Source organism: Mytilus edulis, chromosome 14 (genome assembly GCF_963676685.1).
Source record: "Mytilus edulis chromosome 14, xbMytEdul2.2, whole genome shotgun sequence".
NCBI lineage: Eukaryota > Metazoa > Mollusca > Bivalvia > Mytilida > Mytilidae > Mytilus > Mytilus edulis.
The window spans coordinates 2,918,742-2,945,845 of record NC_092357.1 but is presented as its reverse complement, the minus strand read 5'-3'; the positions used below and the strand labels follow the sequence as shown (position 1 = coordinate 2,945,845).

General features: G+C 32.0%; 1 protein-coding gene across 1 annotated transcript; it reads left to right on the top strand.

Moving 5' to 3' along the window:
* The first annotated feature begins 798 nt into the window (after positions 1 to 798).
* On the top strand, positions 799 to 26,185 carry LOC139503381 (uncharacterized). The gene is made up of 12 exons (XM_071293153.1): positions 799 to 810; positions 1,812 to 1,910; positions 12,765 to 12,830; positions 14,894 to 14,915; positions 16,156 to 16,413; positions 17,670 to 18,944; positions 19,218 to 19,324; positions 19,825 to 21,069; positions 21,828 to 21,858; positions 22,303 to 22,571; positions 23,047 to 23,074; positions 24,388 to 26,185. The coding sequence occupies exons 1-12, from the start codon at positions 799 to 801 to the stop codon at positions 24,696 to 24,698; spliced, it is 3,723 nt and encodes a 1,240-aa protein (XP_071149254.1). The 3' UTR covers positions 24,699 to 26,185.
* The last annotated feature ends 919 nt before the right edge of the window (positions 26,186 to 27,104 follow it).

The window sequence follows — 27,104 nt, the reverse complement described above, 5'->3', positions numbered from 1 at the left end:
TAAATAGTTGCCAAAGGTACATTCTAGTAGGATTATAAACCAGAGGATCTTAATCTAAAATAATATCTAGTTCACACTGCATTTGCAAAACAGTTAATATCATAATATTTATAAGTGACAAACGATAACAAAACCCCAATGATAAGCTAACACATACACGTGCTGATTGTCAACATGTACAAATTATAGAAATTTCATTTTTCGAATTATTACTAGAAGTCAAAATCAAAATGTCCATACAATGCATTTATATGCCTAATAAAGAAATCAAATAATTTCTTCAAAGATCAAGAAAAAGTATGCAAAATAATTTTTTAGTTTTTTTTAGTAGAACCAATTTTATGAGATATGCAATTTGTTTTTTTCTGATTTTCATCAATATTTACATGTACTACCAAGAGGAGTAAATTCTAATGCAGTCATATAAAAACCGACAAGTTAACTCAATCTGACGTCACACCACGTAGTTAATTATACGACATTGTTTATGTTTATATCAAAACAAAATAAAGGTTCACATATCAAGATAATGTTCAAGTTTCTTCTGTTTTCTTACTTAAAAAAGAGGTCAGCATTAAAAAGTACAAGTTATTTAATAATTCATTTATTTACGATATTCATCTCTTCAACGATGATAGTGATAAGTTCTAATGATTTGTTTTGATATAAGTAACAAGTAACCATTAAACGGGAGTAACATATTAGGTAAGGAATAAGGATCGAATAAGGAATAAGGATTAAGTAACAAATAAGTCACGAATATGCATATAGAAAAAAAGGATAGCACATGCCTGGAAAATGAAGTATTCAGTAGGTAAATAGTTTTTTTTCATTGTGTACGTCGTTAAATAAAGGCAACAGTAGTATACCGTTGTTCAAAACTCATAAATCCATGGACAAAAAACAAAATCGGGGTAACAAACTAAAACCGAGGGAAACGCATTAAATATAAGAGGAGAACAACGACATAACACCGAAACGTAACACACACAGAAACGGAATAAGTTAATTGATTTTAAGATCCATGCCTCGATATAAGTCAAACTGTGAGTTAGTCAATATATATGAGTTTGATTTACGCTTATCGTGCGTTGGCAACAACATTTGATAAATATGTCGGCAATGTAGAGTTAATACAAGCAAAAACAAATGTTGACGAACGATCTGCATTTAAAAAAAATAGTATTTTATAGAATATTGTAACATCCAATTAGATTGTCCTACACGGCTGTCCCAAACAATTATTGTGGACAAAAGAGAGAGAGAAAAAAATACGCAGGAGACAACAAAGCTCACATTTTTTTTACTTCCTTAACCACATGTTTAGTGTATATGTCTTACAATAACGAATACGTCACTTCACACAGTTTTAAGCTGGAATTGAAACACATTGCAGTTTTACTGTGGATTCATTTATTTTCGTGGGTATCAATTTTCGTGGATTAAGAAAAACTTACATGTTCGTGGATATTTGATTTCGTGGTTTTGCCGAAGTCTGCAGACAAGCCTATAGAAAATTTATTTTTGTTCTACATTTAATTTCGTGGTTCACCTACACCTTCGAAATCCACGAAAATTGGTATCCAACGAATAATAAGGAATCCACAGTAGTCTCATTTGTATGAAAATTCCATCTTTAAGAAAGATCTCATAGAAGTAAGAAAAAGAAATAGGTAATGGAGAATTTAATTATCAGCCGAAAAAACAATAACAGCAATAACACTTATAAAGGGATGTGTGACCGTTATATACCCTTACGATGAATTTTTTTTATTCGTAACACTGTTATATCGTTACTTTATTCTATCAAGGATGATTCCACTGCACTACACATTGCTGCAAGAACAGGAAATACAGAAATTGTTCAATTACTTATTGATAATGGAATCGAGATCAATGCTCAGAACAAGGTAAGTTGTAAATAAAACAATAACAAACGAAAAACTTATCTAAAATGATTATGTGAATATTTTCCGTGGCAAACAGTGTACAAAATGTACAGGGCACGTGAACATAAACTCAGCGTTATGAAAAGAGTAGCATGGACATGTAGTCTTATATTAGTGTGACTTTTTTCATTTGGTTTGCTTTAAATTAACCACTAAAACGTTTCTTTTTCGAAAAAAAATATGAAAAGGGTTATCCAAATGGTTAATAAGATTCAACAGCCGACACATGATGTTTTCTGTATTCAAAAGGGGACGAAAAATACCAGAGGTACAATCAAACTCATCAATCGAAAATAAACTGACAACGCCTTGATACAAATGAAAGAAGGCGTCAGTAAAATTTACGAAGGGATGATTTCAACTTCACCATTTGGAACTCTTGGTTTAATAACTTCCTTGTGAGCAGCAACCCTCTATCAAGAAAATCATGATAGGAAATGCAAGCACGGGAATATTGTATCAATAGGAAGGTATATACCCCGTATGTAGGTGCTGCTGGAATGTTGCTACTTACAAATGGAAAGTTCACAATTGAAAAGCTGAAATCATCTCTTTTGTCGTAAAATTTTGTTATCAAAAAGTAAAAACACAAAAATACTAAACTCCGAGGAAAAATCAAAAGGAAAATTCAAAATCAAAAGGCAAAATAAAAAGTCCAAACACATCAAACGAATGGATAACAACTGTCATATTCCTGACTTGGTACAGGCATTCTCTAATGTAGAAAATGGTGGATTGAACCTGGTTTTATAGCTAGCTAAACCTCTCACTTGTATGACAGTCGTATCAAATTCCATTACATTGTCAACGATACATGAACAAAACAACCATACTCAAAGAGTAAAAAATGTGAAAAAATAGGGGTACAGCAGTCAATATTGTGTTATCATCTTAATATCACTATACAAACAACAAATGTAACGAAGAAGCACAAAAAGGCATACATCAAATTTAACATACTCATTTTGTTTTTCTTTTACGACTTAATTTATCTATGTAAAGTCTACCCATAAAGGATAGAAGGTTTTCAGTACTGGTGTAAAATTGCGCGTTTGAAATTCGCACAGGTAGACATAAAAATAATTTTGTCGTTCAGAGTATGACGGCATACATAAATGCAGAGTCAAGTTAAGTAGATATAACATAAAACAGATTTAACAGTAAAAGTAATAATAATTAATAAAATAATTGTGTGGTTCAAAGTATGACGGGATACATAAGAACAGTTTCACGTCAAATGTATATCATAAAAAACAGACTTAACAGAAAAAGTAGTATTATTGAAACCGACCCTCATTGTCAATTTCTAGATGTTAGTCGGGATATGAGGCCGACTTAACTGTATTTGTTGAATCCTTTATCTCTAGTTCGATGGGATAGATGCGTTCAACATAGTCAACAAATTTTGAATTATTTATTGAAAGAACGTCTTATATATAGCGGAAAGTATAGTTAAGGGATATTGATAACTTCTTATCTTTCTTCCAAAGAAGTACTTGTATGAAGGATGCCTCATAATAATAAAGAAACAAGTCAGCAAGAAGAGGGGTACATATGATTCCCATTGGAATGCCGACAGTCTGTTGAAAAACATGTCATCCGAACGTAACAAATATGCTCATGTTGATGTTGTCAATCAAAAGTTCAAGCATCTTGATAATGTCAGTTTTAGAGAATTTTTTGTTTGAATCAGAGTGAACCTTTACAAAGTAGGATTTTTCCTTCCCTCCCTAAGACAAGATATAAAAAGTACACGCAATTGAGAGAATAGAGGTTGATTTAGCTTTTTTGTACGTCACATTTGTTTTAAGATCATGTTGCAATACATTATGAATGTTTCATGTCAATGTGAGTTTGATTTAAGCATTTGCCACTCGCACATTTAATGTTGTGTTTCTGTTTTGTCTTAGTTCTACTCTGATATTTGATGGGTTTCCCTCAGTTTTAGTTTGTATCCCGGATTTTTTTTCTCAATCGATTTATGAATTTCGATCATTGGTAAACTAATGTTGCCTTTATTGATTAACACCTTTTAAGCATTTGCCACTTAAAAAATGTAATAAACATTTCGGCCATTTTAGAGGGAATACATGACAAAACATCTTGTCAATTACTTACAGGTTGAAACAATATATCATTCTATGCAGTCGAACCTGATTAAGAGACCATCTGTATTTAACGACACACCTGTGTTAAAAGACCACAAATTTTAAATCCCTTTGTAGTCCATTTCATATAAATTTAACCTGTATCAAAAGACCACTTGTCCAAAAGACCACTTTTTTGCACTTCCTCAGTTAGGTGTATAGTTTCGTATTTTGGCCCCTGTTGATTTTTCAAATATAAGAGTTAGTGTGTAATACAATTCATTTTTGGATAGATGAGTATTAGAATAGCCTTCGTATTAGGTTTATATGAACATCAAGATCATATAAGGTGTGTAATATAGGCTGTTTTCTGTATGACAGTCAGTATTTGTATGTCCATACCGTACATTGGTTCGACAATTATTGTAATGTTTTTTTCCAACTTTTTTTTTTGCACGAACTTTGTGATTAGATTTACGAAAAAATTAGGCGAAAGACACCCATTTTTTATTTGATCATTAGAAAGATTTATGAAAACAGGTTTTAAAAAGGTATCATTCAAAGCAGTTTGATCCAAATTTTTTTTGGGGGGGGGGGATATGTGACATGTTTACCCCCTTTTTGCAATATTTTATGGTAAATAAATGCAGAATGTTGCCATGGATACACATAAAAGGAATTATTACTCAGCTTTTTAACTTTTGAAATTCAAATCTAATGAAGATACTGATTACATACATATGCACATGTTCAACACAAACAGTTAGGTTAATATATTAGAAATCCAGGAACAGGAAACCTAACGAATAGATAACGAATAAGGAATTAGAAATTATAAATTAGTAACAGTCATATGAATAATAAGGAATAAGTAACGACAATGTAACCAATAAGGAACAGGGAATAAATAACGATTATGTAACGAATAACGAATGAGAAATTAGTAACAACTATGTAACGAATAAGGAATAAGAAATAAGGAACACATAGGGAAGGAGAAATAAGTAATCAACTTGACGACCTTCGATTATATCCCTGTTAAGGCAAGCATTATAAGATAAGAGGTGAAAAGGATATAACCAAAAACATCATCAAAAAACCGACTCTGCTTCATCACACGGAGTTTATACATCCAATAAGGCAACCACATGCTTATTCGTTTGTTATAAAATATAAATATATGCCAATAATAAGATTTTCAAGATTCAAAAAAAAAGATTGTTGCGTATCAGCTATTTTAATCAAATTTTGTTTTGATACAATACGTACAACACAAAAACCGTTCAGCATAAATGCAAAGGAATTTTTTCAAAGACTATTATATTTGAATAGATCTGTTTACCGATATGTACAATATATGATATAGTGTTGTATATTGAATTTATAAGGCAAATATACATTTTAAATATCAACTGTATTTATGGAAAACATTTTTCAATTAACACTATACCCACTGTAGCAATCAAAACCAGCCAATGATATAGGCTTTTACGATTATCACAATTAAAACAAATCTTGAAAAGGAAATACACAAGACACGATTAGCTTGTTTTCAATTGAAGCCGTGTGTCGTAAAATGAAAATAAAGTAAAAATAATGACTTTCAGTAAAACAAGTACTGATATTGGTATACAACAGTCATGAAATCGTTGAATTTGATAATCTCAAAACTTTTCTCTTTACGTTAAATGCCATATTTTGATTGGCTTATAAAAAAAACTCTTTACGTGTTAAATACAGTGTGATCAAACATTGCTTATACAAGTTGTCCTGTTCTGTGTTCAAAAGATTAAAATGGAATACTTAATATTAAAGCAAAAATAAATTAGTGTTATAGTAGATCCAAAGGCTGGGAATATATGCCCCGCACGCTTCAATTTTTTACATTCTCAATAGATCCATCTCAGACTGCAGTTATCTTCAGAACACTAACTGAATATTTCTGAACTGAATGAATTCTTTCGGTTTTAAAACCTTTCGTGACAACAATAAATAATGTATTCCCAAGGAAACCAACGTTATTCTCTCTAGTCTTATGGGCGATCGGCAATTATAAATTGTGTTTGATATATTTATTGTTATATATAAGTATAGTTAGTACTACTACTTCTACTATTAACGGATGAACATACGACAATTATTCAACTACTTACACGGTGAATATATCTATTTAAAAATTACGTATGCATATGATTTTACTAAAGTCTAGATATTCAATTTAATAATTGATGTTCTTTTTATCAAGTATGGAAACACTGCGCTACATTTGGCTGTCGATAGTGATAGCGATGTGATGGCAACTCTTTTATTAAACAGAGGTTGTAATCCAAACATACAAAATATATATGTAAGTACCAGTACAAGTGTTTGTTGTGTTATTACAAATCCAGTAATTGCTGTAACTAAATATATAACAGAAATCCAACATTCATTGTTACTTCGGCTAATATTCATCAATGTACTTATTCATTTTGTATTCAGGCATGACTTTATTGTAATATAGACATTTTTTTGCTGATTGTATTATTTTTTATCGACAATTCATTTACCAGTGTTGTGAATTATTCATCATGAAGTAATGTGCAAAACGATAAAATGCGAAATAAACAATCAATGGATTTAAGGTGAACTATGTTCAAGGCAATCTAATTAAAAACGATCTCTCATCGCTCCTGTTTTCTGATATGTCGCGTGGGAGATCTAACGAAACCCGCTTTGAGGTCACATGTGAGTGACCTCGTATGTGTGTCTTTTTCGACCAATGAAAATGAGTCTTCCACGATCTTGAAAGTTTATCGTGAGGTAAAGGGATGTAAGTCATTTTATTTACGAAGAAATCGTCAGTCAAAAGAATTCATAAACTTTCTTGATTGGCTTATTGATAGGTCGTCCATTCATTTGCATATCATAATAACTTCTAGTTCACTCACATGTGACCTCAAAGCGGGTTTCGTTGGATCTCCCACGTGACATATCAGAAAACGGGAGCGATGAGAGATCGGTTTTTAATTAGATTGTGTTCAAGGTTGCTGTTAACTCTGCTGTTATAAAATATTCGAATTGTTTAAAAGTTATCAGAATTATAATTTAGTACGCCAGACGCGTGTTTCATCTACATAAGACTCACCAGTGAAGCTCATATCGAAATATTTATGTTTCAGACCGTATGAGTATTTGGACCGTACGCGTACGGTCTGGACCGTATGCGTACTTTTTCAAAATACTCATACGGTCGGACCGTACGCGTAGGGTCTGACTAATATTAAGAAGTTGGTCAAGTTTATTACATACAAATGCATTTTACAGATCAGCATAACTTAACTCTCAAATTGTAATTGAAATAAAAACTTTATATTCTAACTATTTAAAAAACATCACGCTAATCAACTCTGTTTATCTCTTGTATTTAGCATGTCGATCAGTTAAATATTAATTAAATTACGATCACTGAAATTGAAGATATCTGAAGTAAAAATAATTTGGGAGGACAGCTTTTTCAGAATGTTTACCAACTTTACAAAAAAATGCAAATGCAAAGGAAAATGCATGAACTGCAAACATCTACATTTTAAATGTAAAAAATATAACGTTTCTTGTTGTAGCAAGTGTCACCTTGGGCAAGTGTACCAAAATAGAATTCAGATATACAATTAAACAAATGCCTAATTTCAATTGTTCGTTTGTTCAGTTTATCAATCTAATTGTAATAATGACAATTTGTAAGACTAAAACTAAAGATTTTTTAGAATCTGGTTTGCTCCATGTTTACATTCTTTACATAATTTTCTAAAGTGGTCATTCATGGTATACATTTCCTTGATATCAAAAACAAAAGTCATTTGGCTTTTGAATATAAATATTTTGTAATTACACGTACCAAGGTGTCGATTTTGCCCTTAGATGTAATCTCCAATTACGAATGGGAATTGGGAATATGTCTAAGAGACAACAACCCGATCAAATAGTAGAAAACAATGACTGTCTAATTAACATATTCCTCAAAACATTTTGTCATGTAAGTCACAGGTATCGCTAATTGGACCATATAATGTATATAAAGAATCATTGTTATATTTAATATTATTATTTATTCATTAGAAGTAGACATGTTGATAATTTAGAAAATACTAGTCAATGAAGTGGCCACTCCTCTTTGGTGTAAGAACATTAAGTAAAGATACATGTAGCTTAGACCGTTGATTTGTCTGATTGAATTGTCTTACACATAAACTCGTCATTTGTGGGCCCTTGCTGTTTGACGTGAGCTAAGGTTCTGTTTTAAAAGCTGTACTTTGACCTATAACTGTTTACTTTTTACACATTATGACTTGGATGAAGAGATGTCGCATTGGAACGCATACCACATCTTCTTATTTCTATTTAAACAAGGCATTTTCATCAAATCTTTTACCAATCTTGTTATGTTTTAATGGTTTTAGAAATACAAAAGGTAAACCTGTCAACGTTATAGGTATACAAAATCTAGAGATAATTGTGTTCGCAGAATTTTTCAATTTTCAACTTAAATCTCATATACAGTCTTTAAAAAAATCGTTATTTGGAAACAGATAAGCCAACATAGTTGAATACAAGAGGGACATATGCGACACTAGTAAGAAGTTTTTTTTTTGTAAAATAGTTACAACCTTGTTATAATTGATTACTACATTAAAGTTCTATTTTTGGTAGCTTATCTTAGTTTTTGCGTTTTTAAAAAAACATCACAATCAAATGAGAATAAGAGAATTGTTGTAAGACGATTTATTAATCATATAGAAATGAAAAATATGTGTGCCTTTTCAAATTGATTGGTAATTATACTAGCTGTGGTCTTCCATTGGTCTTTTTGGATCAGATATTCTCTAACAAGTGATAATTGTTACACACACTGTTGGTAAACACCTTTATTTGGTGTCATTGGTAAATTGTGTTGCAATTGTTGCACGTGATCCTTTGTGTATTTTTTAACTTTCTTTCGCGCACACGATACAGTATTTACAAAGGACGCTTCATGAAGCCGAAGTTGTACAACATCTCGTGACGGATAATTTATTTGGCCTTTTTAACTTGTTTGGATTCGAGTCTTTTGTAGACGAAACGCATGTCTGGCGTATATACAAAATTTAGTCATGGTATCTATGATGAGTTTATTTACACATATTCGTCAATTAACTGACCAAAATGTGTGCAACAAAACTGTTCCTACCGGCTGCATCTTAATGCACCTGGCCCGATTTAGGAATGTGTTTTCAGTAGCTATCGTTTGTTGATGTAGTTCATAGCCTATGGATTTTTCCTTTTGTATATATAGATTATATCGTTGTTTTTTTCTGTTTGAATTGTTTACGTTAGTAATTTTGGGGTCCTTTACAGCTTGCTGTTTGATCTGGGTCAAAGCCCCGTGTACACACAGGCACTTGTTTCTATCCTGATAAAAGTCGACTATCCATATAGATAATAGTCTTCTCTTTATATGGATAGTCGACCTTCAAATAGATAGAAACAAGTGCCTGTGAGTACTATGTCTATGACCTTGAACCCTCTTTCAGGTAAGGGATCATTGAAAAGAAAATAGAATATTTCACTTAAAAGGGGTTGAAATACGTCATATTTCATATGATTTTAAAAGAATTTTTTTTTTTTGAATAATATTAAAAAAAAATAATCATTGTTAAAGTCCAGGATTACATGAAATATAACCAATTCTTGTACATGTTTACCATTAAATATCTGATAGACATATAGTTCGTTGGGAAAATATGAGCCCTTTTGTACTAAAAAGTGTTTTGTTTTTACAAACAAATACATACCTTTAATTGACTCCTTATAAAAGTTATAATTTATAACATGTATTACATTGAGCGGTTGTTCCAAACCTAATTATAACTTGGGTGGAGAATTGTCTTATTAGCACACATACATGTACATGTACCACATCTAATCATTCAATTATTTCTTGGTGAACAGGGAAAACACTTTATGTAATGTAAAATACAAGTGATAAATCGAGTTTTAATATTATCAAAACCTATGATTTTATATTTGCAAACAATAAATAGTAATCTCTCGCCTTTACTTTTCAAGCTTCGCGTAAAAAAATAGCAAATAAAATATTTTTCTTATAAAAAATTTCAAGTTGCTCGCTCGCCCCAATTTTTGGATTCCAAAAATCCGTAGAAAAAGAAATTAAATGTGTGTGGCCTTATCGAAAATATCCCGAGAATAGAAGATTTTGATGGATAAAAAAATACATTGCATTACATGCATGCATCAAACAGTGAAAAGACCAAGAATCGATTTTTAGAATCGATTTTGTTTTTTATTAAAACAAAATTATTAAACTATAAAAAAAAAATATAATACCATATGCCAAACCCTTTCCCCAAATCAGCTATATCTGCCTTATCATAGCTTGACTAGTAAAACTATGGAAATATTTTTTCATCTAATATGCACCTTTCCTTTCTAATATATCAGCAAATTAAAAGCAAATATAACTATATACCATACATTTCTAGCTGTCTGAAATATCGTTCTTTATCATATCTTTGCATAGATATTCAAAGTTGCATTTACCAATACATGTACACATGTCATTGATATGATAATTTGAACACATTTCTAAATTAAACAATTTGTCTGCCAATTCACCATATATTTAGGAATATGTTCAACGGCTTTGATATAATTTGATTTGACATACATTTCAGCCGATTATAAAGACTAAGAAAATTTTCCTTCATAATACATTTGACAGGTATCGGCAGACAAAATGACATGATGCTTTACACCCCATATACTGTTTATTTTGAGATTGAGTTACATCCAAGGCAAATATTTTTGCACCTTACACTTTATAAAATCCTACTAAGATATTGGAATAATATAAAAAAAAAGATGTGGTATGATTGCCAATGAAACAACTATCCATAAAAGACCAAAATGACACAGACATTAACAACTATAGGTCACCGTACGGCCTTCAACAATGAACAAAGGCCTTATCGCATAGTCATCTATAAAAGGCCCCGATAAGACAATGTAAAACAATTCAAACGAGAAAACTAACGGCCTTATTTATCATGTAAAAAAAATGAACGAAAAACAAATATGTAACACACAAACAAACAACAACCACTGAATTACGGGCTCTTGACTTGGGACAGGCACATACATAAATAATGTGGCGGGGTTACACATGTTAGCGGGATCCCAACCCTCCCCCTAACCTGGGACAGTGGTATAACAGAACAACATAAGAACAAACTATAAAAATCAATTGAAAAAGGCTTAACTCATCAGATTGACAAAATACAAGTGGACGTGGCCAGGGGATTATGGTTACTTGCGGCATGGATAAAGAAACACATTTACGGATAAATTAACATGATAGTAAAATACACGACAAAGATTTACATTTGCAGCGGTATACACATACATAAATTTGCTAAAGTTTCGAGATGGTCATAAATATATGTACATTCTCAACTTAAAACAGGTTTGATTAAGTGTTAATGTATTTTATAAACCTTTGTCTCTTGTAACTGCCCTTGGCGGGATAAAGTACAATTCATTTTAATATTAACTACATGTAAAGACAAGATAAACTATATGAAGCGGTTTGTATATATTAGTAAATTTCGACGGTGACGGTACCCAAATTGCACCTATTTTGACAGTTTTTTCACCTACGTTTTTTATGATAAAGACAAAGATGTCCATTCTGTGCTTATTTTGTAGCCGTATCCTTTTTTAGTATATAGGTACACCAATTTGATGTTTAATCCATATGGAATCATAGAAAAATTAATCTAAACTGACCTCCAAACCATCAATGATTCTGAAATAAGGAGTACCCAAATTGCATCCATGCTTAAATTCGCATCATCAAAAGTCTACTAACAGAGCTTTTGTTTAATGTCTTCAAAATATTTTGAACAATTGGATATTAGTTCATGATTACACTTCATTTTTTTTTAAATGGATACTTGTAACATATTGTATTTGATCATTTTAAACAGATGACGATTTGATGACGTCGCATGGCGACGTTTCTGGACATTTTGCTTTTTCAGTAAACACTTCATCTATTGATAAATATCGTGAACGTTTTGTGCATATCTGAATATTTTTGCATATCTTGAAAGATGTGCATAGTATCAAATCATAAAAATACAAATTGTTTAGTCTCTAGGAAATCTTGTAAGATGTCCACTGCTATTTTTGCTAAATAGGTGCAATTTGGGTACTATTACGTTAATTCTATATTGATATACGTATGAATTGGATATATTATACCTTATAAATGTATATATTTAAAATCAACGAAAATAATAAGTTCTAAACAAAACTGTTATATATTAATAGTTATAAGGTACTGGTACATGTACTTTTGAGGGAAGGTCGTGTCCCGAAAAAATGCAATAGCCATTAACCAGTGTCATTTGATTTTTCCAACAGATTAAATGTTCTCCACCCGTTCTGAGCGAGATGAAAATGACAATAATCTTCTGCAGTGGATAACAGTTATGTTTAAGATAAACTTGACAATTCATAATATATATACAGCTTGCTAACGCAAGAGGTTTAAAATGATCACTAAAAATAACATTCACCTGTTATTACCCTGTATACTTCGAAATAATAAAATCAGCGCAAATGAAAGACCGTTTTTTGTTAATCGGCACACATATCGATTGTTTGATTAAAACATATTCTTATGATTCAGGAGCAGACGCCGCTGGATAAGCTGGATAAGCCAACCAGCAATGAGAAATTAAGACAGGTATTTAAGGTAATAAATGTATTGGTTTTTTTTTAGCTCACCTGGCCCGTCGTCCGTCGTTGTTAACTTTTACAAAAATCTTCTCCTCTGAAACTGCTGGGCCAAATTAAACCAAACTTGGCCACAATCATCATTGGGGTATCTTGTTTAAAAAATGTGTGGCGTGACCCCGCCAACCAACCAAGATGGCTGCCATGACTAAAAATAGAACATAGGTGAAAATGCAGTTTTTGGCTTTTAACTCAAAAATCAAAGCATTTAGAGCAAATCTGACGGGGTAAAATTGTTCATCAGGATCAAGATCTATCTGCCCTGAAATTTTCAGATGAATCGGACATTCCGTTCTTGGGTTGCTGCCCCTGAAATGGTAATTTTAAGGACATTTTACTGTTTTTGGTTATTATCTTGAATATTATTATAGATAGAGATAAACTGTAAACAGCAATAATGTTCAGCAAAGTAAGATCTACAAATAAGTCAACAAGACCAAAATGGTCAGTTGACCACTTTGGGAGTTATTGCCCTTTATAGTCAATTTTTAACCATTTTTCGTAAATCTTAGTAATCTTTTAGAAAAATCTTCTCCTCTGAAACTACTGGGCCAAATTTAACCAAACTTAGCCATAATCATCATTGGGGTATCTAGTTAAAAAAATGTGTCCGGTAAATTGGCCAACAAACCAAGATGGCCGCAATGGCTAAAAATAAAACATGGGGGTAAAATGCAGTTTTTGGCTTATAACTCAAAAACCAAAGCATTAAGAGCAAATCTGACAGGTATTAAAAGTGTTGATCAGGTCACGATCCATCTGCCCTGGAATTTTCAGATGAATCGGATAATCGGTTGTTAGGTTGCTGCCCCTGAATTGATAATTTTGAGGAAATTTTGCTGTTTTTTTGTTATTATCTTGAATATTATTATAGATAGAGATAAACTGTAAACAGCAATAATGTACAGCAAAGTAAGAACTAAAAATAAGTCACTATGACCAAAATAGTCAATTGACCCCCTAAGGAGTTTTTGCCCTTCATAGTCAATTTTTAACAATTTTCTTAGAATTTGAAGATTTTCAATAACATTTTCCACAGAAAGTACTGTTATAGATAGAGATAATTGTAAGCAGCAAGAATGTTTAGTAAAGTAAGATCTACAAACACATCACCATCACCAAAACACAATTTTGTCATGAATCCATCTGTGTCCATTGTTTAATATTCACATAGACCAAGGTGAGCGACACAGGCTCTTTAGAGCCTCTAGTTTGTTAAGATTCTTATGCTAAGCCATACTCGTGTATATTTTGCACTTAAAATCCTATCTACAAATATTTTTGATAATACATATGACTGATTCAAAACTTAAAAAAAAATATATATTTATTTGTTAAGAATGTAAAGATTTGAGCATGCTATGCTTGGTTATGTTCTTCTCATATGTGTTATGATGGTATGATACTAAACCCCTCACGGGGAGAATTTTGCCTGATATTCATATGATGAAGACATACTTTTTCAATCAGTTTAATTGAAGTCTGGAGCTGGCATGTCAGTTAACTGCTAGTAGTCTGATGTGATTTATGTATTATTGTCATTTTGTTTATTTTCTTTGGTTACATCTTCTGACATCAGACTCGGACTTCTCTTGAACTGAATTTTAATGTGCGTATTGTTATGCGTTTACTTTTCTGCATTGGCTAGAGGTATAGGGGGAGGGTTGAGATCTCACAAACATGTTTAGTTTAACCCCGCCGCATTTTTGCGCCTGTCCCAAGCCAAGAGCCTCTGGCCTTTGTTAGTCTTGTATTAATTTAACTTTTAGTTTCTTGTGTACAATTTGGGGTTTAGTATGGTGTTCATTATCACTGAACTAGTATATATTTGTTTAGGGGCCAGCTGCAGGACGCCTACGTGTGCGAGAATTTCTCGTTGCTTTGAAGACCTGTTGGTGACCTTCTGCTGTTGTCTGCTCTCTGGTCGGGTTGTTGTCTCTTTGACACATTCCCCATTTCCATTCTCAATTTTATTGCAATATTTAAAACAGAAACATACTATGACTTTATGTTGTATTGCAGGATTATAAATCACGCTTGCCTGGTAAGTATTTTGTTAACTATTTGTATAGCGACTTCATCATTATATGCTAAGTGATATCGAATTCGTCACAGGAATAACTAAATATTTAATTTTTGTGTTTGTCTCAATTATTACAACTTATTACAATGAGTTGAACTATTGTTCAATTTTGTGAATAAAGGCAGCACTACTAAACAGCAGTTAAATAATAATTGTTTAATAAGTAAAATGTCAGGGTAACAAACTTAAACAGAGGGAAACACATCAACTATAAGTGGTTAACAAGGTTGGACGCCTGTTTACTTGAATGAAAGTTGATTTACATAATAGTTTGATCAATAAGATATCAGGTCCGATGAATTACGAACTTCAATAGTATTAAAAAAAACCGCATAGACGATGTCTAACGATATAATCATGATGAAGAACGACCTCCTTTATGGCGGCTTCAGAAATATTTAATAAAGACAATAGTAGACTACCGCTGTTCAGTATCTATAAATCGATTCAACTGAAGTAAATCAGGTTTACAAACCTAAACTGAGAGAAATGATGCCAATATTCATAGAAATGGACCATGCTATACTCCTGACTTTCTACTGGGCACTTAAAAAAAATAATGTGGTGAACTTGATTTAATGGCTTGCAAATTTCCCGCTTTTATGTCAATGTTAAAAAAATACCGCTAAAATGACAACATTGCGTCACAGGAAAACAGTACAAACAAATGGTAGTACACTAATGACAAGGAAATATATAAACAAACAATAAAATAGCACATCCCGACATGTTAACCACAGAATAACAACAACACCTACAATTAATCTATGACAGAACACAAATACAGCATAATAAAATTATGAACTGTGCTTACACGAAAAGTAACGTGCCAGGTAACTTTCTAAAAAGTAGAATATAAAATTGGGTTTAAAATAACACCCGACAAAAACATGACATAATAAGTGTATCTTTCCTAAGTCTTAACTTTTGTCAGTTGATTTTTTTCATATTTTTTATGTCTGGGCCTTTTTAGCAGACTTCACGGTAAGGGTTTTTTTCACTGTAGAATCTCGTTCAGGCACTATCAGAAAATTACTTGTAAATGTAGAGTATTTCAGAATCAGTCTGGGTTGATTTCATCCAATATAGTACCAACAATAGAATGGTGAAATATTTGCAAAAAATATACCAGCACTACTACACCTATCTGTAGGTCGTCTTTTATTACATGTTACCTTAGGGTTATTATTCAAAATTCTAGGTCTTCCAATTGAAGTTCAAAAGTTAGACAAAAAATCTGCACAAGTGTTCTCCAGTCTGTTGGGAGAAGAAAGTTATCCCCACTTTGAATCAAGAGTAATGTTAGCTGGAGAACAGGGAACAGGAAAGACTACTATAGCCAGGTATCTGGTCGGTAAACGGCCAACTCGATTCAGGATGTCAACAGATGGAATAGAACTATACAATGGTCTTTCATATATGGACCTTAAAAGGAAGGAATGGCTTGGTGGGGAGCAAGGTAATGCTTAAAAGTAAACAAAATGATTCGAGCACAAATGAGAATGATATTTAACGTCCATTTCCAAAATAATTAGCGGTCTATCTTGACGGTCACGAACTATTTCCAATGGAAAATGCTGAAAAGATACAAAAAAGGTTGGAATCTGGAAGGTATCTTGTTCAAACAAATTACTCAGAATTTCAATATTCAAAAATGTAATTACTGCCTTGAATTATCAGCCTTTAAAAAAGGTCTAACCAAAGGATTGATAGTTTAAGAGGTTAATATTATCTCCGTAACCTTTAGAATGTGTTATTCAGTTTAAAATAAGTTTTCTATATGTACAGCCAAACTTGCAAACCACTGTTTTGTATTTATTGAAGAATTTCCAAAAGCTTGAAAATAATTTGTGGTATCGAAATACCTGACTTATTATTTTTGGTTCTAAAAGTACCTTACCGTCTAAAAAAATAGAGTTTTTGGTGTAACACTGAACTATATGTTGTTGCTGTTAACATAAGATTTATTAAAAGTTAGTTTATTTGCGTAAGTTTCTGCAGTATATTTAGAGGATTCTTCATTTTTTACGAAATTGTATTAACAAAACAACAATAAGGGTTGTTGAATTGATCAATTCAATTGAAATTAGACATGGTAATACTGAGTTTGGCCGTAAAATGTGGGAAAATTATCGAAATTGAGTACTTTCAAAGGGCTGTAGCAAAACAAGAGGTGAACCAACATATTATGTTTTTCACCAATTATTTTTTACAGTCATATAAACCCAAAAATCAGGTTAAGAACAAAAGTTTAATTTTAGAAATTGCTGGCTCCTCAGAGGTGTACATCCTTAAAGAAGAGGTGTTAAATGTTGTATGATATTGCACACAGGGATATGGACTTCGGTTGTAAAGTATTTGACATATATTTTTAACCCAACAGCCAACTCGAGAGTATCTTCTTCTTCCATTTTGTGTTTATTATATTGCCTTGCGTTTTTGGCAAATATGGACACATTTCACAAGTTAAATATAGTCTGATTACATTAGTTAAGTGAGGTTTAAGGCATCAACATAGTTTGTAATTGCATTTCTTTTTAAAGTTACCAAATTTGTTAAGCATGGCCGTAAAACCTAGAATTGACGCTAGTAAAATTGAGTGCATACGTATACAAATACATATTTGCTTCATGGTTTTTAAGTTGGTACTTGTATATTGAACTTTGCCAACACATTCCATGTATAATGAATAGTTTTCAATAATCTCTCAATTAGATTTTTCCTTGGAAGAAATCACCGTTAGCAGATCCCTTTTACAAGAAGTCAATAGAAAAAAGAATAGACAGTTTCAAGATACATTGTCAACCAGTAAAGATTTATCAGATATGACAGCGGACGCATCAACATGGGACAGCGAAGAAGATATCACTTATAAATCTAATGTATCACCATCGTCAAATTCTCCTTCATCCACTCAAAGCTCCCTGACAAAATATGAAAATGTCAAAATCCTGTCAGAGCATCAATGTCAAACTTCACTGGATGATGCGAGTAGTACGGTGATACATATGAACAAAGCATCACCAGACCATGTACCAGGACAGACATCGGAAATACAAGACAAAGATGATGCTAGAAGTACGGCGATACATATGGACAAGAAATCACCAGGTCATGTATCAGGACAGACATCAGAAATACAAGACAAAGATGATGCTAGAAGTACGGCGATACATATGGACAAGAAATCACCCGGTCATGTATCAGGACAGACATCAGGAAAACAAGACAAATATGATGCTAGTAGTACGGCGATACATATGGACAAGAAATCACCAGGTCATGTATCAGGACAGACATCAGGAAAGCAAGACAAATATGATGCTAGTAGTACGGTAATACATATGGACAAGAAATCACCAGGTCATGTATCAGGACAGACATCAAAAATACAAGACAAAGATGATGCATTTGAGACAGATGTTTTAGCTAAACGCTCTAGTTCAAATAGGCAATCAGATATATCAGTCTTTGGTGGAAACCGTGTAGTTGACTCTGTCAATATGAATAAACGAGTCGCACAAAATTATACAACTAGAAAAGAAAATACTGATGCTGCGAATGATACACAAATATGTGAAGCTTCGTTTGATAAATTCACCACACGGAACGATTACCATGATGCTTCTATAAAGTCAAGTTTCACTGGTGATTTGCATATAGAAACTGTTACTGAACGTGGAGTTATCAGAAAGCTAAAACGATTCTTTGGCATTACCAAACAAGTAAAAGAAGTTAAAGTGTCGATTACTAAGGAAACATTCTTAGAAAAGTCTTCCAAAGTTGGGAAAAAGGAGTTGCACAACAAAAATATAGCACCTATAATAATCTGGGATTTTGGAGGGCAGGATGTTTTCTATTCAACTCATCAGACATTTCTGACATACAGAGCTATTTACATAATTGTATTGGACGGAAGTAGAACACTTGATGATCCCTGTCAGTATGAACAATACCTCCCAGGAAAGAGTGGACATAAAACCTCAAGAGGTATGTATAAACATACATACGTTTGAAATACATTCTGTTGTGAAACAGATGTAAACAAAAGTAAGCAACGTTTTCAAGTATGTTAAAATAAATACGCCTGACAACTTAAACACCCTCAAAAGAGAGTTTATTATTGCAAGAATTATCACTCATTAATTAATTTATTTTGTAGACAGTAGATTTCGTAGAGAACATATACATTTAACTAACTTTAATACCTTTCTTCTTATGTATTGAACTTTTTTATTTTGTTTATACATATTATAATTACAGATTATCTGCTATTCTGGATCAACACCATTGTAACATACTGCAAAGGAAGTATTCGGGGATTTCCTAAAATTATGGTTGTTTTAACTCACAAAGATCAGGTATCAGCTGTAAGTAGGTTGTACAACATGTTCTATATTTGAACTAATGGACTGTTTGAAAAATATGCAGTGAACAAATGTCTTATAATTGAATTAATGGAGAATTATAATCGTCATTGTGCGAATTTGATATTTATTTGGTTTAGTGTCTTAAACGCAGTTTATATAAACAGGCGCTTCAGTTTACAATGAATTACCTAGTTGGTCTTTGAATCTACATGCATGTCTATCATTTTCTTTATCTACATGGCATGAACACTACGACATAATCAATTAAATAGGTCCATATCAATGTTGTATTTTTTTTTTTTTTTTTATATATATTTCGTGTCATAAGCCTATCAATAGCCTTACATATACCCTTGTTTTTCAAAACGCCATACTAGTGTTTCGTGTATATAAGGCAGGTGTCTCGAGAACAGATACAAACATACTAGGTCTATACTTTGTAAAGACCTATATGCAAGATACACACCAACGTTACGTATGTGTTTTCATATTATTTTCAGAGTGAGGTTGAACAAAGACGACATGACATATTTAGAGAAATCTTCAAGATGTTTCACAAAACGCCATTCATGCAACAATTGGTGATTGATGATGAAATATTTGTAAACGCTAAAGACAAACATGACCCAGAAATGGCGAAGATAAAGGCCGCTATCATCCGGGAATCAGAGAGGCAACCAACATGGGGCGAATCTCTCCCAAAATGCTTTATCCCTTTAGAGTTAGAATTTGCATCACTAATCAGACGAAATGTTTTTCTGATTACACTAGATCATCTACAGAAAATAAACTCAATGCAGCCAATCAGATCGTTGTCAGAAACTGAGTTGAAGGTATTTCTGAAATTTCAACATTCAATTGGCAAGTTATTATACTTTGATGAACGTAAATTGGCAGACCGTATCATTTTGTCTCCCACCCTCCTCATCGATGCATTTAAATCAATTGTTACAGACAGGCGCTTTTGTGAGGGAAACAAGAAACGAGAAGAAATATGGGATGCAATGGGCAAGAAAGGGGTGGTATCAAAACAAGCAATAGAGAGCGTTTGGAAGGAAAAGAAATATGTAACATTTTACAAAGACAAAGACTATCTATTAAATGTCATGACCCATCTGGATATATTGGTCGAACCAAAAAGATATGGTTCTGATCACACACGTATCACAGCTGATTTCTACTACGTTGCAAGTATGGTTAGGGCTATAGATGATTCTGGATATCTCCAATCTGATGACATCACCAAACGGAATATTGCCATAGCCTTTCTTTCGTCTTCAATGATGATACCCCCCGCATTATCTTTTAGATTTATCAGTTACTGTCTTTATGTGTGGGCGGTGAAGACATATGGAGAGACCAACAGGGACATGCTTTTCCATAGGTCAGGGATTTTCACAATTGATCCCTCAGTAGATATGTATGTTCTATGTGAAGATGAGAGGATTGTTGTCCGTCTCGTCCATGCTGACACAAACACACTTATAATGAGGGATATGGCGTCCAGTATTAACGAATGTTTGGTATCAGCCTTGGAGAAAATCAGTCAGTTGTATATCAAAACAAGTAGCGATGAGAGTCAACACATTGATGCATCTTTTACCACCAGCATATGTTGTAACTCACCAGATAATCCATGTATCCTACCGTTACCAAGATTAACAAACATAGACAAAACCTGGACATGTCCATCTCATGGCATTGAACACAACGTACATACAATCACATCGTGGTTTGCAAGAAAGGTATTAAAATATTATTTGAAAAGTGTTTCTGTTTAAATTTAGATATTTTATTTGACAAAATTGATTTGGAACTAAAATTCAGATTGTGACATAACTCTTAAAAATTACATTTGATGACTATGCGTATTCGTGTCACCTTATAGCGCTCTCAAATTATTATTTTTGTACAGTGACAAATGAATATCTTATAACGTGATGGATAAAATAAAAAGATATTTATATTCGTCCGATTTGCTTTTAAAGGGTCTCTTCCCGAAAACTCAATAAATCAACTATACTTTCATTGTCCCGTTTCATGTGAAAGGACAAAACGCACAAGTTGATATCGATTGTATGTTTACTTTAAAATTTTGTGAATTCAAAATATGTACAACCTGTGTTTATAATCGTTACACTAGGCAAAAGCAAGGAAATGAGCAAAACAAGCGTCTTTTTTGAAACATTGGCATCGTGCTTCTATTGCAGTTGTTTCAAACCTGAAGCTAAATAAGAAAGGAAACATAAAGTATGTAATATTATGAGTTTCAAATCAAAATAAGATATATATATATATATATATTTATAAATACAATACGAACAAGTATTTAAAAAAGCCAGTTAAGGCACACAAATGTAATGAGTATGAATATGAATTCAATGATTATAAAAAACGTTGATTGATTATCTTAGTTAACTGATTACATTTCAATGTTTATAGCACCGTGTGAGTGATATAAGGTAATGTAAAATACACATTAACCTATTGTTATTTCTAAAAGGATGAAGACGAATGTGAACCAGGATGCCCAGGTATTGTATAGTTAATCGATACCAAAAAAATATGTAGTTTGTATTGCGTCCTACAAATGCACCTTTGTGTTACACATATTTATATAAAAATAACTGTTTATGTCTAACATGACCTAGAATTTGTAGAGATTACTGGAGTTAAAGAAATATAAGAAAATAAAATCCAGAACTCTCTAATCCTTATTAGTTTATTTGCTGGTTATAATATACCGCGCTATTAATAATATACCAGCTCACAATTCAATGAATATAATAAGCCAGAAATTTCACCCTTAAAATATAGTGCAAATATTGTGTTATCATCTATTTATAGTACAGTTTCTTTCTTAGAGTACCGCAATTCAATCATGTCATCGATGATCTCATTATATACACCGCTCTGTATAAATGACAGTCTATGATATAAATGTTGCTATTAGTACACGTATCATTTCTCCAATCCAGTAACAAATGCTGACTTTTTGAGAGTGACACCATCCGATCTACACCTACGTCGTTTGTCATTATTGTTCAGTAAAAGTGAAGCCAGGGAAATAGCAATTAATCTAGGATTGTCAACCAAAGACTTGAATAACATTTTGGAAACTGATGATCCAAGAAAATGGAATTTTGAAGTTTTGAGGCGATGCAGAGACAGTATTGCGGTGACTTTTACGCATATCAAAGAAGCAGTGGAGGCAAGTGGCCAAGATGATGTCCACATACTTTGCAAGGTAAACACATGGTGATGAACCACTAAACAAAGCTATATCTTTTAAATTTGCACAGTCCCTTTTGCTTGATTGTTTACTGAATTCTTCCTTTGTTGCAGAAATTTTCCTATTTAATAACCAAACATATATACTGGTATATTATACAATACTATTTTTATGTTTTGGAGTTTAGTATGACGTTCATTTGCACGTGCACTGAACTATTACACATTATTGTTTTAGGGCCAACTGAGGCACGCAGCCGAGTGCATAACTATATCGCTGTGTTGAAGACCCATTGTAGCCTTGGCTATATGCTGTGCTATGCTATTTTGTTCGATTGTTGTATCTTTGACATATTCACTATTGGCATTCTCAATTTTAAAAGATATCGCTAAATATAACATACTATCATCATGAATGATTCGTATGATATGATGACAGTCCATATTATCTAACATGTCTAATAGTAACTATGATTTTCCTTGTATTACAGCTTGTAAAAGCAGATTCTATTGATTTTGGTAAGTTATATGTTTGAATATTTTTCTAAGACTGTGTACTATCATTTGTCTAATTGTCTTTTCCATTTTGCGACATGACGTTGTCAGTTATTTTCTAATCAATGAGTTTGACTGTTCCTATCTTTTTTAACATGATGAAGTATATCATTATTGTAATCTATTGTTTTTTTTCTCTGCATTAAGTGTCCTTATCAAGCCTCAACCTGAGTCCCTAAATTAAAGCAACTATCAGCTCGACTGAAAGAACTCGTCAGCTTATGTTTCTTCAACAAAAAGTTCACTAGACGTTTTAAATATTTAGTTTTGGGCTGGGAATCAGCTTATTTTGTGAAAAATCATATAGAGTCAAGGAACAAATATACCAATTGCGCTCCTCTACTTGCAGATTTTTTTTTTATATTCATATGAAGCAGAATGTATTAAAGGGTTTGTACAGAAAGGAGAAAAGAAATTAGCCCAGTCTTTTAATTTTTCCATTCGGTATATTAATGATGTATTGTCTGTTAATAATAATAGATTCAGTGATCACTTACATTTAATATATCCAAGTGAACTTGAAATTAAAGATACTACCGACACAGATAAATCTGCTTCATATTTAGACCTTTTTCTCAAAATGACTACTGATGGTAGGTTGAATATCAAAATTTAGGACAAACGCGATGATTTTAATTTTCCTATAACAACTTTCCATTTCTGTGTAGCAACATACCAGCTGCACCAGCATATGGAGTATATATGTGTCTCAATTGGTACGTTACTCTAAAGCTAGCTCAAAGTACGTCGATTGTGTTGAACAAGGAATACTGCTTTCTCAAAAGTTGCTAAGACAGGGCTATGAATCAATCAAATTAAGGTCATCATTCAAACAAATTACGGTCGCCATCGTGAGCTGATTGGCCATTATGACAAAAGTTTGTCAGAAATCATATCTGATATTTTTTCGTCAGTCATAAAAACCTATCATTAACAGACAGAACAAGAAAATAACACGACGGGTGCCGTATACGGTGCAGGCAAAGCTTACCCTTCCGGAGCACCTGATTTCATTCCCTGTTTTTAGTGGAGTTTGTGTTGTTTCTTAATTATTATATATAACTGTTGATGTAAATGTCCATTGGTTTTGTGAGTCTTCGTTATCTCCTTGCTTTTGGTTGTTATTGTCTTCAAGTTTATCCTAAAAGTTGTACTTAAACATTTTTTATATGTACACTTTTGTACTGGTTTTCATTTGTTTTGCAAACCGTTGAAAATATATGCACAATTTAATTTTGACTTCTAATCAAATACTACTTTATCTCTAAAAATGACAGAGAAGGAAGCAGATAAATGGGACATGGTACCCACAGAGGAGCACATTGACAGATTGGCCCCATTGGTTGGAAATAACTCACTTCCGTTCCTGATAGAACTTGGAATGGAGTTTCAGACCTGGGAGCAGATTACTCACAGGCAAAACGAACGAGACTTGGTAAGACTGAACAAGGATATCTTAGAAGAATGGAGATTTCAGTTTTGCAAGATGATCAGTTTGAAACCAACTTTGAGGAATGTCGCAAATGCATTCATTAACATTGGTAAAAATGTACAAATCGTTGAGAAAACGTTATCAGATTTGTTTTGACTGCTATCAATGATAATTTTCTCCGGGTGAAAAACGAGTCAGAATATTCAACTTCATGAAAAATAAAGAATAATTCAATTTCAAATGTTAATTCAAATAGATAATTCATTGACAAATGACTATATCAATATACATATTTTTTACTTTTTAAATTTGAGAAAAACACCAATTTAGGTTGAACGTGTTGACAGTTATAGTAAACTGATCAAACAAATCTTTTTTTCCGTATCACTCTTACAGTTTTAAATTTTCATAAATTTGATGAATTTTAGTGTAAAGCATGTTTTCAATTCTAATTGTATCTATGTGTCTGCTTGTTTACTTATTTTGTTGCAAAAACTCTTTAAATAAACAAGTTCGTAAAATGATTATACATTAATGAAAGTGTTGTTCTGACAAGCCTTTTATAAGTACATATGCATGTATGATATTGAAATAAAATATATATAAGCAATGATAAACTTTGCTTGTATAGTTAAAATATATCTAGGAAAGAAACTTTCAAACAAAATCAAATACAAAACTTTTGCTTCTCTGTTACATATACAACATGTGTTGCATGATGTAATTCTTGGCTGCAAGTTTAAAAAACAAATTTTTCTTTAATTTTCAGTATCAGTTCTAATATTTTTACATTCCACACTTGTTTTTGTTTCGAATAAACAATGTTTAGCCAATAATCGGTTTTGTAAGACATGCTATTTTTAAAACAAATTACTACACATGTTGTTAAAAAATTCTCAAAACTTATTTAATTAGGAAAACAAATGAGTCCAATTAGTGTGTGGCCTTGTTTTCTTCAAACGCAAATGCATTCATTGAAATGGAAAAGTAAAATAGCTAATCCTGATGACTTAATGTGCCTGTCCAAATATAATATATACTCTTAATGATTTGTAATAGTTCGGTCAGTTCATGATTGATTTCGGGGGAAGAATTATATTTATGACAATAATTCTCAGAAATAATATCTTTTAATATAAAACTCATTTCTAAGAATAAAAAGAAGAAATGACAAAAAATGTCATGATTTTCCAAAAAAAATGAAAGAAAGTGAACACGCGTGTTGATATACATAAGGTAGCTATTTAAATTGTTGATATAACACCTATAAATTTGTTTTCGGACCAATTATGTTAATACTAAGTTTGCCTTATCAACACAATATGATGTGGCTTTTGTAGGTAACTGTTATCTCTTTTTGTATTGTTTATGCTTTTTTTTATTAATGTGTATATAGTAAAAGTGTATGGTATTATTTTGCTTATTATTTGTTAAAAACAGTACTAAATAAAATAATGTAAATGGATGCTTAAGGAGGCTCGCGGGTACAAAAATTTCAGCAAAATATTAAACATTTGTTTTTCATTTCAAATTGTATTTATTACACTATTAGTTATTACTTTATGATATGATACAAAAATTAACCAAAAACATCGATTCAGTTTGGCCCAAGATGACTTTTAAAATGTTAATATCATTGAAAAATATCCAAATTATCTCCCTTTGGTGCAAAAATGTTATTTTTTGGCATTTCAATTGACATATCTTTTTTTATTATTGTTTTCAAATAAGCTATACATTAACTAAATGATTGTAAAATTTACGCGATTTTTGTAATTAAGTTCTTTTATTATTTCGATACTACCTCTTTTTCGCCTATTAGTTCAACAGAAAAAAAGTACCTTTACAAAAATGTATGCTTCTTCCGAAGGCAGGTTGTGAGCGTTAATGATCGATGACCCCTCTTTTTTTAATTTTTCTATTAGGTATCACATAAAGTTCATTTATAGGAAAAAATAGCGAAATCTTTAATTAGATAAAAAAAAAGATCTAGACCCGAGAGCCCCCTTAAGTATTCAACGTGATTGTTTATATTTTATATTTAGAAGAATTATAAATGTTCTCTAGTTTGTGACTATTTTTTTTACAGCTTTGTCATATATACATATAATTTTGTTTTGAAGTTTTACAATAGCAATGGAAGAAAACTCATTTGGCAGGAATTTCAAGGAAAACTTTAAAATAGTGATGCACGGTTTAAAAAATGCAAAACTTGTGAATCTGTTAAAAATAAAATAGTTAGATGTTTAACATATTTTTAATTTGCCCAAATGCAGTACATCTTTATCTCACATATTCGTTTCAAAACTTGCTGAGTGCTATGAAAACTCGTGACATGTAAGTATTGTCCATTGAAATGACTTACGAGACTTTATGTATTCCTGTATATTTCCGTTTCTCTTTTTCTGTCTTACTATAGTGTACTCGTAAATTAAATATAGTCACGGAAATTAAAGTAACTTACAAAAATTATTTATTTTTAACATAGTTTAAATCGATGTTTCTTATATTTTCGGTCAATAACAAATATTCCCTAGCTGTATATTGATATTATGAAGTAGC